The sequence below is a fragment of the Taudactylus pleione genome, unplaced genomic scaffold (assembly GCF_031769625.1).
Source record: "Taudactylus pleione unplaced genomic scaffold, aTauple2 ptg000222l, whole genome shotgun sequence".
NCBI classification, from domain to species: Eukaryota; Metazoa; Chordata; class Amphibia; order Anura; family Myobatrachidae; genus Taudactylus; species Taudactylus pleione.
In genome coordinates this window covers 78,700-93,221 of record NW_028284624.1, presented here as the reverse complement: position 1 = coordinate 93,221, position 14,522 = coordinate 78,700, and the positions used below count along the sequence as shown (strand labels likewise).

The window sequence follows — 14,522 nt, the reverse complement described above, 5'->3', positions numbered from 1 at the left end:
TGTTCTTGACCGACAGATCAGATAATGGAAGGAATGCGGTTGTGGATGTTTTCTTTCAGTTTTATCGGTGAATCGTTCATACACACTATACAATAAAACTGCCCGATTATTCGCAAATCGCACCAATAATTGTATAGTGTGTAAGTAGCTTTACAGTGATTTTTTTTTTCCCCTCTGTTTATTATTCTTTAACTTCAGATTATCTTGAGCCATTAAACTATGTAAATTGAAATAAAACTGGAAAAATGATGGTGTTCTAAAACGTTTGATTGTTAGTGTACTTATTTATATAGCGCACACTATTCCGCAGTGCTTTACACTCTGGCTGGTACTTTATCTCTTTCCATTTTCTCTCTCCAAGCTTTTGGTAAATCTACCCCAATCTGCTCCTAAATTTCATTGCGATGGCTGGCTTCCCGACTGCTTTATCCCGGCGAGAGTTAAATGACAGGCGTCTAAATCTAGATGCCTGTCATTTTACCGACGCCGGGAGACCGGCGCCCGGCATCCCGATCGCAGTGATGCCGGGTGCCGCTGCAAACAGCAACAGGTTAAGTTTAAGTCTCCTGGGGGGGGAACTTAGGGTTAGGCACCTGCCCTGGGGGACTTAGGTTTAGGTGGCGGGGAAGGAGGGGTTAGTTTTAGATACTTAGAGGGGGGATTAGGGTTAGGAACCCCTAAGGAGGGTTAGGGTGGGGAGGTTAGGTTAGTTAATACTTACCTTAGGATGATCTGGATTTTCAGCCATGTCGGCCATTCATACAGATTCCCACAATCCACTTTCTCTTTCCAAGCTTTGATAAATCTCCCCCAATGTTTGTCATTCACTTCAGTCCAGGGTCGGGCAGGCCTGCAGGGATCCGGTAAATCCCCAGTGGGCACCTCTGCTTTAGAGCTCCACCCACAATCATCAGGCCTTTGGCCATACTACTGCACATGGGTCACCTTTCGATTACTACAGCTGCTGCTGTGTGCTGGTAATGCTGAGGAGGGAGCAGGCATGGTCTGCTCAGCTGTGCTCCGTTTGGCTGAGTGATGCATCACACACCGTCACTCAGCAAATCAGAGCATAGCCATGCCCTCATCCTACACTGCTCTGCTGTGAATGGAAAAAAGCTTGCTGGGAGCGATGGAGCTGTGTGGCTGCTCTACGTCTGTGTGGTATACTGGAATAGCTCTAACAAGGGGTGAGTGCAATATTCTGCAGGTATACTGGGGTGAGGGCAATGGCCTGCAGTCATACTGGCATCAGTACAATGTCCTTCAGCCCTGGGAGTAATGTCCTACAGTCATACTGGTAATAGTGTAATGTCATGTAGGCTAAGAGTAATGTCCTGCAGTGTTACTTGTTTTGCTGTGCTCTGTGTGCTGCTGGTATCCATGCGATGTTCTGCAGTAAAGAAAAGGACCAGATAGGCACTGCCTAAAAGCAGCTAGTTAAATGGGAGTGTGTCAAGCTCCAAAACCACATAAAAACACATGATAAATGAACAGCGCTAATACTCACTATCAGATGCAATATGATTCACATTAAAGGAGACAATTGTAGTATCAAGTTAGTCCTAAAGATGTCACTTTATTTTCATAAGATAATTGTAAGTAAATACATCTAATAGTAAACTCATTAAGTGGATATTCAAATCAATTCAATATCTGCAATTGTAAACCAAAAACAAATATATCCTCATACGGCTTGGTTTAAAAAATGGACATGTTTATTGCTGCATAACAATCAGGACAAGTTCATCCCAAAAAGATGCAAGTGTGATTCTGTCCAATAGGTAAAACAATATAGATAAAATGGCAGTTAATGCAAAGTGACTGTTCAGATAATTAAAACATCTCACATGGTGCATAACAGCACATATACAGTATTTATGGAGTAGAATTCAGAGCGATCGGGTTAATATCCAGCACAGTGTGTATACTTGCAGAGTTCTGCAATACTTTTCCAAAAAGGTTTTCTGTATTGAATACTTGTGATATGCTGGTATTAATGTCCTGCAGTACAGTTCTTATGATATAATACATCATACAGCATATTACATGTATGAATTACTACATGTATAATGTGTTACATATGGTTTATTATATTCAAAATATACTAGAGAGGACATTATTTTTTTTATATATTCTATTAATGGGGACACATTATATTCAAAAACCAAAGGGTGCACATATAATTGGTAATATGTGCTGCGTTATTACTATTATTCTACTGAAAGGGGTACATATTTTAGTAGACTAAAAGGGGTTACATATTATTCTATGAAAGCAGCCACAGATTATTGCTATTAGACTATACAGGGCATAGATAAATTAAGTGGCCACGGGAATATGAGGCTGCATAATATTATGTAGTGTCCTTTGTGGAAGGGCCACACCCCACCAGTTGATAGCCACACCTACACAATGGCAGGTCACACCCCTTCAGTGGGCCCCTGCTGTTGAATTTTAGTGATAGGCCCTTAATGCCCCAGTAACACAGCTTCAGTCCCTGCCCCCACTTTACAATCTATATTCCCTACCACGTTTACACACTTGTATATAGATTATATGTGGCCAGCATCACCATCGTGCACACTTGCAAAGTCCATTCTTTTCATCTATGCCAGCAGAGTTGTCTTAGTGGTTTCCACAATTGCCTCAGGTCATTTTATTTATTACTAGTTATTTATATAGGGCACATATATTCCGCAGAGCTTTACAGAGAATATTTGCCCATTCATGTCAGTCAATTTAACAAGAATATCACTCATTGATATCACTCTTTACTCATTTTTTAATGGTGCTGTGACCAATCAGTTCCTGTCATTTTTCAAACGCCTGATGGCTAAATGGTGCTCCAACCAATCAGCTTCTAAGATTAGTAACGAGTGATAACAGTATCACTCATTGATAAATGTGGGCTTTTGTTTGAAGGTTGCTTGAGTGGAGGCCTCCTAAACTGTCCACGAAAGTGAATTCAGGGAATTTGGAGCTGTAAAACTAAAAGCACAACCTCCAAATGAAGTATGGGAAATTCTAGATACTACTCTTAGCCCTTCATTTGTAGCTAAAAGTAAGCCAGTGGAAGTATAAGGTATCGGAAGCTGCTTCAAGTACATTGGACCCTGGATGCTGCTTTTTGTACCAGCTACAAGTGGTTTAATTATTTTGCTGGGAGCTACCGGGAAAGTACAACTTAGTATATGAGTATAGTAACCTCTTCTGAGGGCATGAAGTGCTTGGTCCTGGCTCTGTTCCTCAGGTGAAAAGATGCTTATTGCTAATATGTTTTATTTACCTGGAGTATGTGTCTATTTTGTCCTTATTTCCTCCTAGAGCTCTTACGGTAATCTAATTAGTACCACATGGGGCTTACCTGCTTGTGATTAGCATGATATAATTAGGATATGGGCCAGCTGCAGAGAACCACATACATAAAGCACAGGCAGGATATCAGCAAGTTTTGTGAATTGTCTATGTTAAATCCAATTAAGCAGTGAAATAGTCTGCAGTGTGACTAAACCAAATGGCCTTGGTGTCCCTTTGCCTCAGGTGTCTCTTCACTTCAAATAACACCAGCACAAGGCAGAACATTTAGAATTATTTTATTCAGTGAGCATCACAATTAATTTCCTCCACCTCTGACTGTATATAGGTGTTCAACATCCTAGACAGAAGCAGTTTTACAAAACTCTCATTAATTGCATTTGGTGACCTGCTCCTTGCATGACAGAAGCAGACGATTCATTCTGTAACTACACATCCATATCAATTCTTTAAGTTAATGTTCTTGTTGAGCATCAGATTTGCACGTACATACTACAAATTAGTTGTATATTCTTGCATCCATTAGTCAGCCAGTGTAAGTAATAAAACATGCTAGTTTAAAAATTCTATATGTGAAACTTGAATTAGCTCTAAAAAGAGAAATGAGATTCGAGGTCATGATGAACCACTGCAAAGACAGTTCTCATTCACAGCTGCCTTATGTCCGTGTAACACAGCAAGCTCCCAACATGAGACTGTAATAAAAGAAAATCATACAGTATTCTCTTAAAGGGAGACTCAAATTGTGTATATTTTTTTTTTAATTAAAAGGATGCTCAGTAAAACGTCTTTTTCTTTTTTTCTTTGCCATTACTAAAGTGTCTATATTAATAATCGCTGTACTGCTGCAATTATTAAGTACTAGCTTAAACCTGGGCAATGCCGGGTACTTAAATCTTCAAGTTATTAAGTTTTATTGGGATAGATGTATGATAGCGGCACTGAACGTGCCGCTATACCACTTCCTGCTTCGCCTCTTTACCGAGGCGAAGCAGGAAGCACTACCGATGAGATGTAAGAACATCTCATTGGCCGGAGAGGGGGAGCGTTAACTCCCCCCTCCGGCTCTGCCCGCTAGAGACAGCAGCGCATCAGCCTAGTGCTGATGAGCTGTGTCTGTTGCGGCCGGCTCCACTGAGCATGCGCGGGATCTTGCAAGTATCGAGAGATCCCCGCGTGCAGCCTGGAGCCGGCAGCAGCGCTGTCCCTGCTGTGGGGATAGGCTAGTGCCAGGCTGTAGCTGTTGATAACGACAGCTACAGCCGGCCGAACAGTCATGCGGTATGACCGTTCGTACATGGCCCTGCCACGCGGCGCTGCTATATTGTAGATAGCACCGATAATGACGGGCGCATAGCACCCCTGTCATTTACCGCCAAGACCCCCGATCATACATCGGGGAGAAGCATATAACGTGCGCTGATAGCACTTCTAGGCTTCATACATCTACCCCAGTATGTGATATCGTCCATATCCATCCAGTGGAAGGCCCAGAACAGGCTTCCTGGGTCAAAGTTCTGACCGATGCACTCTGCCATGAGGTCCGACCAGGACCTCATGGCAACTCTGTTAGGCATCCAAGACTAATTGCAGCCCCCCTGTGCAGTTTTCATCCAAATCCATCCAGTGGAATGCCCAGAACAGGCCTCCTGGGTCAAAGTTCTGCCCAGCGTATACCAATGGGAGGTCCGATCGGGACCATAACCCCTCCCTATAACCTGGCCAGAATCCAACTGGACCAACTGGCATTGGTTTCAGCACAATTGGTGTAGGGGTGTCCGAATGCATAACCAGTCAAACAAACCAATGAATTTTATATATAAGATCAGTACATAGCAGGGATATTTTCATTAAAAATTAAAATACCCGCAGCAAGAAAAAGGTAGACTCTCAGGTACAGCAGTTGCAGTAACCAATGTTTCTGCGAGTTACATCTGCGGCATCTTGTAGAAGTCTCACATTTGTGTTTGGTACATTGTAGTCCCCATTGATAATGGGGACTGCGATCTGCAGTGTTAAGTGGCACTCTTCTGGAGATATATGTGAAATCTCCTGCCTTGTGTTCTTAGTACATAGCAATAAACCATAAAATTATGCAAAAACTGCTGTTTATACACAATTTTATGATTTAAAAAAAAAAACTTAACAGGCCCCTAATTCCACTGTCAGACACAAGCTGGGTCTTTTTCCCAGGTTTTTGAACACTGGTTGGACCAAAGTAACTGCTCCTACACACACTGCAGCTTGAACCGGGGTTATTCCTGAGTCGACCACTTTCACACTGAACTCGGGAGAGCCCTGCCAAATGTGTGTTCATTAGCAGTGGACGTTTTGTTACAGGCTCACAACAACGAGTCAGGAAAAGTGTGTGTCAGTGCTCCTGACCCACCAATGAGATACTTTTACTGTCTGTAACCCAGGTTGAAAAACCCGGGTCGCACCCTTTCAGACAGCAGGCAACCCAGGAATAACCCTGGCAGCAACCAAGGTCGATGTCCCGGGAATTTCAACCCGGGTTGATCCTTTCACACAGAGAAAGGACCCAGCAAGTTACCGGGTCCTTTTCAGTCTGAAAGGGGGTATAAGCGAGACATCAAGTGCAACAGAGACTGTACCCAGCTGATCCAGTAATTCCACATCTATAAACCAGAGCAAGAAATATTACATCATTCACTGTAGACTAGAATTCCCTTTGCCATATGTTAGGCTGCACCTCCCTATACCGTCAATAAGTACATTCAAAAAGCTTGATAAGACAATAGAATGATCTACAATCCCAAATGATTACATTTTATTAAATTAAAAACTGCAATGCATTTCAAGCACATACTATGTAATTTCTAGAAAAGTGAAAAATGAGGGAAAATTACTAATATTAGAAGCTATAAAGTGGAGGCTTCACTGTATTAGATTGTACCTTTTAATATTATTTTTAAAATGGTCTTATGCTGGACCATGCTGTTATTTGCTTATGTAAATTTACAAAGAGGAGAGAAGTACAAAGGTCCAATGTAAGAAGGGAAATATGGGAGGTACATGTCTATTCTTTCCCATATTTGCCTTCAGCTCGCCATGGGTTGGCTGGGGAGAAATTGGCATCTGCCTGGTAATGGTATTAATCATTGTTTTGTGTCCTGTTGTTCTACTCTCTCCTCCCTGCATAGATACAAGACGTTCAGCTGGCACAAAGGCCTGTAAGCGAGGTTGGAAGGTAACTGCTACCAGGCTACATGTGTAGTCATCTTACCAGGATATAATAGATGTGCGAGAGACACACATGCATTGGTGCATGATAAGAATTCTCTGACTATATGGCAGCAAAACCGTGGCTTGTGAAAACATTGACCATATGCTGTAATAGGATGCAGCGCACACTATGCTCGCTTAGTGTGCGCTGCATCCTATTACAGCACACACTATGCTCGCTTTTAGTGACAGTTGCATGCGCAAACCAGTAGCTATTTGTATGAACCGCTCTGTCTAGTGCCATTAGGGAGTGCGCTCTTAAACAGATCACGGTGTTCTTGCAAATTTGTATGTTATGCATAATGTATAATCAGAACCAATTACCTGCCATGTACAGTGCAACTATAACTGGATTCCGTAAATTAATGTACCATAGCCCAATGCCGCTACAATAACTGTATCAGATGACTCCCTCCCATGATCAGAGAGACTACATAACAGTGTGTAAAATTAGAGACTATTCTAGATGAAGAGTGTCTGGGGAGGAGCCATGGCTCCTATATTTGGTGTTGTTTATGGCACCCAGTATTACACAATGTTTTATTTGGATTTGCGAATGTTTAAACAGGGTTGAGTAGGAATATGCCTCTTAAGAACTTCTGGACTGTCCTGAGTTTTGCTATTATTTCACATGACCAAAATAGCGATAAAAGACTCAAATTATATTATACCCCAAACAGCAATAAGATTGATGCTTTTGTATTAGCAATTCTCCTATTAATAAACCCAAAAAATAAGGTTTTACATCAGTTTAAAATCTGAATGATCCAATGGCAATGATCAAGGCACCAACATTTAGGTAAAGCCATCACCAAAATGGCAAGCCAAACCATTTGAGAGATGTTTTTGCAGTTTATGGTTGCTTTGAAAACCAATGATTGACAGCTTGATTGCCAAAAACTGTACATAAGGACTACTACTAGCTGTATGTGATGTTAGCAAGAGGGGGTCCAAAGGATATAGTGGTTATAAAGCAGCTCTATCACATTCAGTCATGTAATGTTTACACCAACATTTGATCTAAAGCTGGGTACATACGTAAAGATTTTCGGTGCATCCATTAAGCTAGTTGATTGGTTGGAATGAAAATCTGGTAAGGTATGAGTAAATGACAATCCGCAATTTGTTCCCAAACACCGGAAAATGGTCAAAAACTGTTGTTTGAACAAATTGTTTAGATCAAACATTTAACAAACTTGTCTGACGACCATTTCCATCTGTTTTCTGGCATTTAGGAGCAAATTGCTGATCATCATTTACTCCCATATGTTACCAGATTTTCATTCCAACCAATCAACTAGTTGGATGGTTGGACAGAAAATCTTTGTGTGTGTATGCAGCTTAAGAAGGATCAAGCAGCAGAACCCAACATGCAGTGGGGTATCACTGGTACATTAATATGTGCAGTATTTATCTCACATATGCAGGAGCAGTGAGCAAATTTAACAATTAACCAGGCTAATATAAAACACCATCAATGTGCAAAAAAGGTATTGCTAGAGAAAAGTCTCTTTGGATTGCCATTATTTTAAAATTTTAATTATGTTTGTTCTTAACATCGGCAAACAATGTAAATAAAAAGACTGACCTATGTGGAGGAACTCAAGATCTTGAGGCTTCTATGAAGGGAGAATGACCAGTCATGTTTAATTAGCAATCAGGTACATATGCCTGGAGGGCATTCACGCCGACATAGATTCACCATGCCAGTTACAGAGTTCTCCACCCAAGAATAAAAATACTGGTATTTACAGCAGAAGACTATAAAACAAAAAAACAGTAACATACAGGCTGGTACATATGCAGTAAATAAGAGTTTCCTGACAAAGCAACTATGCCTATCAGCACAGAACACATAGCCTGCTTATTGATAATTAGACTTGATTTCATTGTATATGCATATACAGTATTGCTCATCGCGAATGTTCAGGCCTAGGGGGAGATGTATCAAACCTTGGTTAGAGATAAAGTCAGCTCCTGTCATTTTTCAAAAACAGCCTGTAAAGTGATAGTTAGATGCTTATTGGTTGGTACTTTCCATTTCATCTCTCAAGGCAAAAAGGTTTGATACATCTCCCCATTAGTCTTATGGGTTTCTACTCATACAGGAACACATAGCTACTGTAATTCAGCACAATCCCTTAGGCAGGTCATCACAGCGGCAAGTAAACAGGTTATCGTCACAATTACACATTCCAATAGCTCATGAAGATCTGCCCATTTAGACCTTCACCCACACTTATAAATAAAATGTAAACATAGAACTCTTTAAAAAGAACAATCCAATATGGGAGGGACACACAGGCTAAGCTTACAATGAGCTATTGAGCCCAATAAATAAAAACACTAAACACATTTTATAAGTGGTGGTAGTGGAGAAGAAACAGATGACGTGTGCCTTAGCAATCGTATTTCAGACATTTTACAAGTTTGGTTTAGAAAATAAACATCTTATTGGTTGCTATAGGTAATGCCATCTTTTTTACTTTCCACCAGTTTCCATAAATTATTATACTTTGATATTCTATAGTGCGAACATATAGTGCTTTACGGAGCCAGGATGTGCAAATGGAAATTGAACGTGTGCAGGTGACAATTTAGCATCCTATTAGGACTCTGGTGTTCACACTTTTGATGGGTCTTCTGTAGGAGGAACAGCGGACTGCGTTTCCAGAGCAGAATATTTCACTGAAAGAGACAGAAGACAGTTTGTTTACAGGCTGTGACTAGAGCCAATATTTTTACCCCAGGCAAGTCAGAGATGTCAGCCAAGACTATGTCTATGTACCGACTGTCATGTAAACCTCTATCATTGTTTACATATTTATTTTTCTTAGTCTTTCTTCAGTGGCTGCCTATGCCCTACTTCCTCCACCCTCATTTATTTATTCTCATCCATCTTTGTTCACTTGCAACATTATTGTCTTCATGGAATTATGCACTCAATTTATTAACCTGGAGGTGGCGCTGTTAAGCTAGATTCATTCCCAAATACAAAGGCAGAGAAGACATGCTCTATGAATAAAAAGTTTTCTTTAACAGTTTTCATTTATTCATCCATCTATAATAATATACTAACAAATAAAATAGACATATGGTTAAAAAAAAAAAAAAAAGCAGTTCCCTCATTTCTTTACAAATTATACAAAGGTAAAAAGCTATTCATGGGTCAGAAACATTACTAAACGTACGGTAGCAGGGATCACAATAGCTGGCATGTAAACCTGGCCATATTAGACGTTTCATTCATCTTAAACTTTTTGTTTACTACCAAGTGAAAGTAGCATTTTCCCATCACACAGTCACATTGAAACAAGTACTACCACTTTCCCATCGGTCTTTCTGCGTATCAGAGCATCAGTAATATACATCCACTCCTTACAGAGTCCAAATATTTCATAAGTGAAAATTCAGGTGACAAATAACCTCTAACAGTTTAATTTGCAATATTTGCCATTATTTTTATTAACAAAAGTAAATATGTGAAAAAGTTAGTACACCCTTAGTGCCTCTATAGCAATACAGGAGGTCATTCAGTTGTGCTGCTAATAGAGTGCAAATAAGTTCATTAGGAAGTGCTATCGCTTCTATATAAAAGCAGAACCCCACTTTTGGGAATGACACCACACCCCAAATATCTTCCATCTGGCTGCGTCACGCCCCCAGCCCCCTCCCATCAGGCTGCACCCTCTTCGCATCTTATCCTGGGTACACACTTACAAATTAGCCCCTCGATATGTCTGGCCTGACATCATAACTGGTCGGGCATTTACATTTGCCTGCCCAGTTGTGATTTCAGCGTCAAAGGGTCACCTGTACACAGCCCTGGCCGCCCCATTTTCGATGCGGAGGGTAACGCCAGGTTTTTCTGGTATTACCCTATAGAAGTCTACGGGCTTCTTACCACATCCCACGCCCCCGCCCTCCCTCACCTCAGCCTCCTGCGTACTCCTCTCCTCTTCTCCTTCCTCCGGGTGCAGGTAGGAGGAGGAGGAGGAGGAGGAGCTCAGGACTTTCTGCAAAGGTCACCAGCAGGAAGCTCCCAGGGCTAGGAGGGGGAGGAGACCCGCGGAGACCCCCTCACCTGGCGGAGGCAGCTTTGCAAAGGGCAGCCCTTATCACAAGAGCTGTCCTTTGCGATACTAATAGCATATGTTAGTACATATGCGATTAGTATCAGTGCGGTGACTGTCGGGATGTACACCGCACGGATAGTACATCCCGCCCTTAGGCTGGGTACACATTAGGCAATATATTGGACGATGTGTCATTTTGAGGCAATTTGGAACATCGTTCACATGGCATAGTGTGTACGCTCAATCGCAAGGTTCACATGCGTCATTTATGGCATCTTCATATCAGATGGGAAGTTATTGTGAGCCATGTGGTGCACATCGTGCAGTGTGTACGCGCAGCTGGAAGGCCAGAAGATATATTGGTCCAATCTTTCCTCTAAAAACATCACCTAAACTGTCAGTGATCTACACAATGATTGTAGAATGTGTATAGGAGAAAATATTAATTGAATACACTGATTCAACATGAAATATTGTGCTGGTGTTCGGAGGATTGCGCAGTGTGTATGCTCTATATCGTGTGTTCTGGGATGAAGGGAAATTGGAACGACCATCGCGTCTTCTGTACGTCATCCTGATGTGTACCTAGCCTTACTCCCTGTTCCTGGTCCTCTCCTTCAGGTGCCAGTCTTTCCTGACACTGTGTTGGGAGCCTATGGCATGCGCCCCCAGTTCCCGCTGCACATCATGTGCGTGAGGTGTGACATAAACCCGCCAAACACATTGTAATTTCTATAACCCTCCAGTTTTATATAACAGATTATTTGTGACAATACCTGGTCCCTACTTATGTCACAAATTTGAGAAGAAACAGGGCAGTGGTGGTTTTATATTAGAAGACATTTCAGTCTTGTTTTGGGGAACCCAGCAGGAAAGGTTTAAAAACGTGAAAATTATAGGTTCACTCCCAAAAATACTTATAACACTCTATTGCTTGCATTGAAGCAATATATGTCTACTACAAAGTCTTTTATATAATTGTACATACTGAGTGGCTCATGTAGACATGGACATGTACAGTCAGGTGCATAAATATTGGGACATTGACAGAATTTTCATATTTTGGTCTCTATTCACCACCACAATGGCTTTGAAGTAAAACAAACAAGATGTGCTTTAACTGCAGACTTTCAGATTTAATTTGAGGGTAATTACATCCAAGTCAGGTGAACGGTGTAGGAATTACAATGGCTTCTATATGTGCCTCCCACTTTTTAAGGGGCCAAAAGTAATGGGACAAACTAAACAATCCTAAATCTAACTTTCACTTTTGAATACTTTGTTGCACATCCTTTGCAGGCAATTACAGCCTGAAGTCTGGAACGAATAGACATCACCAGACGCTGTGTTTCATCCCTGGTGATGCTCTGCCAGGCCTCTACTGCAAATGTCTTCAGTTCCTGCTTGTTCTTGGGGCATTTTCCCTTCAGTTTTGTCTTCATCAAGTGAAATACATGCTCAATTGGATTCAGGTCAGGTGATTGACTTGGCCATTGCAGAACATTCCCCTTTTTAGCCTTAAAAAACTCTTTGGTATGCTTCGGGTCATTGCCCATCTGCACTCTGAATCGCCGTCCAATGAGTTCTGAAGCATTTGACTGAATATGAGCATATAATATTGCCCGAAACACTTCAGAATTCATTCTGCTGCTTTTGTCAGCAGTCACATCATCAATAAATACAAGGGAACCAGTTCCATTGGCAGCCATACATGCCCACGCAATGACACTACCACCACCATGCTTCACTGATGAGGTGGTATGTTTTGGATCATGACCAGTTCCTTTCCTTCTCTTCCCATCACTCTAGTACAAGTTGATCTTTGTCTCATATGTCCATAGGATGTTGTTCCAGAACTGTAATGGCTTTTTTAGATGTTGTTTGGCAAACTCTAATCTGGTCTTCCTGTTTTTGAGGCTCACCAATGGTTGACATCTTGTGGTGAACCCTCTATATTCACTCTTGTGACGTCTTCTCTTGATTGTTGACTTTGACACATATACACCTACCTCCTGGAGAGTGTTCTTGATTTGGCCAACTGTTGTGAAGGGGTTTTTCTTCACTAGGGAAATAATTCTTCTGTCATCCACCACAGTTGTTTTCCGAGTCTTTTGGTGTTGCTGAGCTCTCTGGAACATTCTTAAAAAGAAAGAACGCACCAAACAGTTGATTTGGCCACACCTAATGTTTTTTCTATCTCTGATGGGTTTGTTTTGTTTTTTCAGCCTAATGATGGCTTGCTTCACTGATAGTGACAGCTCTTTGGATCTCATATTGAGAGTCGACAGCAACTGATTCCAAATGCAAATGTCACACTTAGAATCAACTCCAGACCTTTTACCTGCTTAATTGATAATGAAATAACAAGGGAATAGCCCACACCTGTCAATGAAATAGCTTTTGAGTTGATAGTCCCACTACTTTTGGCCCCTTAAAAAGTGGGAGGCACATATAGAAACAGTTGTAATCCCTACACCGTTCACCTGATTTGGATGTAATTACCCTCAAATTAAATCTGAAAGTCTGCAGTTAAAGCACATCTTGTTTGTTTCATTTCAAAGCCATTGTGGTGGAGAATAGAGGCCAAAATATGAAAATTCTGTCAATGTCCCAATATTTATGCACCTGATTATATAATCAGAACGTATGAAAGGAAAAGACGCACACACATCATACACGAGGTACTGAGCAAAAGTTTTAGGCAGGTGTGGAAAAAATGCTGCAAAGTAAGAATGCTTTAAAAAATAGAAGTGGTAAGAGTTTATTTTTATCAATCAACAAAATGCAAAGTAAATGAACAGAAGAGAAATCTATAATGAAATAAATATTTAGTGTGACCACCCTTTGCCTTCAAAACAGCATCAATTCTTCTAGGTACACTTGCACACAGTTTTTGAAAGAACTCGGCAGGGAGATTGTTCCAAACATCTTGGAGAACTAACTACAGATCTTCTGCGGATGTAGGCTTGCTCAAATCCTTCTGTCTCGATGATCCTCAGACTCGATGATGTGGAGATCAGGGCTCTATTCGGGCCATATCATCACTACCAGGACTCCTTGTTCTTTACGCTAAATATAGTTCTTAATGACATTGGCTGTATGTTTGGGGTCGTTGTCCTGCTACAGAATAAATTTGGAGCTATCAGACGCCTCCCTGATGTTATTGCATGATGGATAAGTACCTTCCTGTATTTCTCAGCATTGAGGACACCATTAATCCTGACCAAATCCCCAACTTAATTTGCTGAAATGCAGCCCCAAACTTGCAAGGAACCTTCACCATGCCTCAGTGTTGTCTGCAGACACTCATTGTACCGCTCTCCAGCCCTTCGGCGAACAAACTGACTTCTGTTACAGCCAAATTTTTAACATTTTGACTCATTAGTCCAGAGCACCTGCTGCCACTTTTTCTGCACTCCAGTTTTGGTGTTTTCGTGCATAGTTGAGACGCTTGGCCTTGTTTCCACTTCAAAGGTATGGCTTTTTGGCCGAAATGTTTCCATGAAGACCACTTCTGGCCATACTTCTCTAAAAAGTAGATGGGTGCACCTGGGTCCCACTGGTTTCTGCCAGTTCTCAGCTGATGGCACTGCTGGACATCTTCCGATTTCGAAGGGAAGCATGATGTGTCTTTCATCTGATGCACTAAGTTTCCTTGGCCGACCACTGCGTCTACGGTTCTCCATGTTGCCCGTTTCTTTGTGCTTCTTCAAAAGAGCTTGAACAGCACATCTTGAAACCACAGTTGGCTTTTAAATCTTTGCTTGGGAGATACCTTGCTGATACAGTATACTGTATCTACCTTGTGTCTTGTTGCTGTGCTCAGTCTTGCCATGGTGTATGACCTGTGACATGAAACGTTCTTCCACAACCTCACCTTTGTAG

General features: G+C 41.4%; 1 protein-coding gene across 1 annotated transcript in view; it reads right to left on the bottom strand.

The window, feature by feature from the left end:
* Positions 1-1,693: 1,693 nt before the first annotated feature.
* CD99L2 (CD99 molecule like 2) overlaps positions 1,694-14,522 on the bottom strand; it is an 89,197-nt gene continuing 76,368 nt past the window's right edge. The window contains exon 11 of the mRNA XM_088478853.1: positions 1,694-9,249. Coding sequence (XP_088334979.1) covers positions 9,185-9,249 — 65 coding nt within the window. The 3' untranslated portion in view covers positions 1,694-9,184. The remainder of the gene's footprint in view (positions 9,250-14,522) is intronic.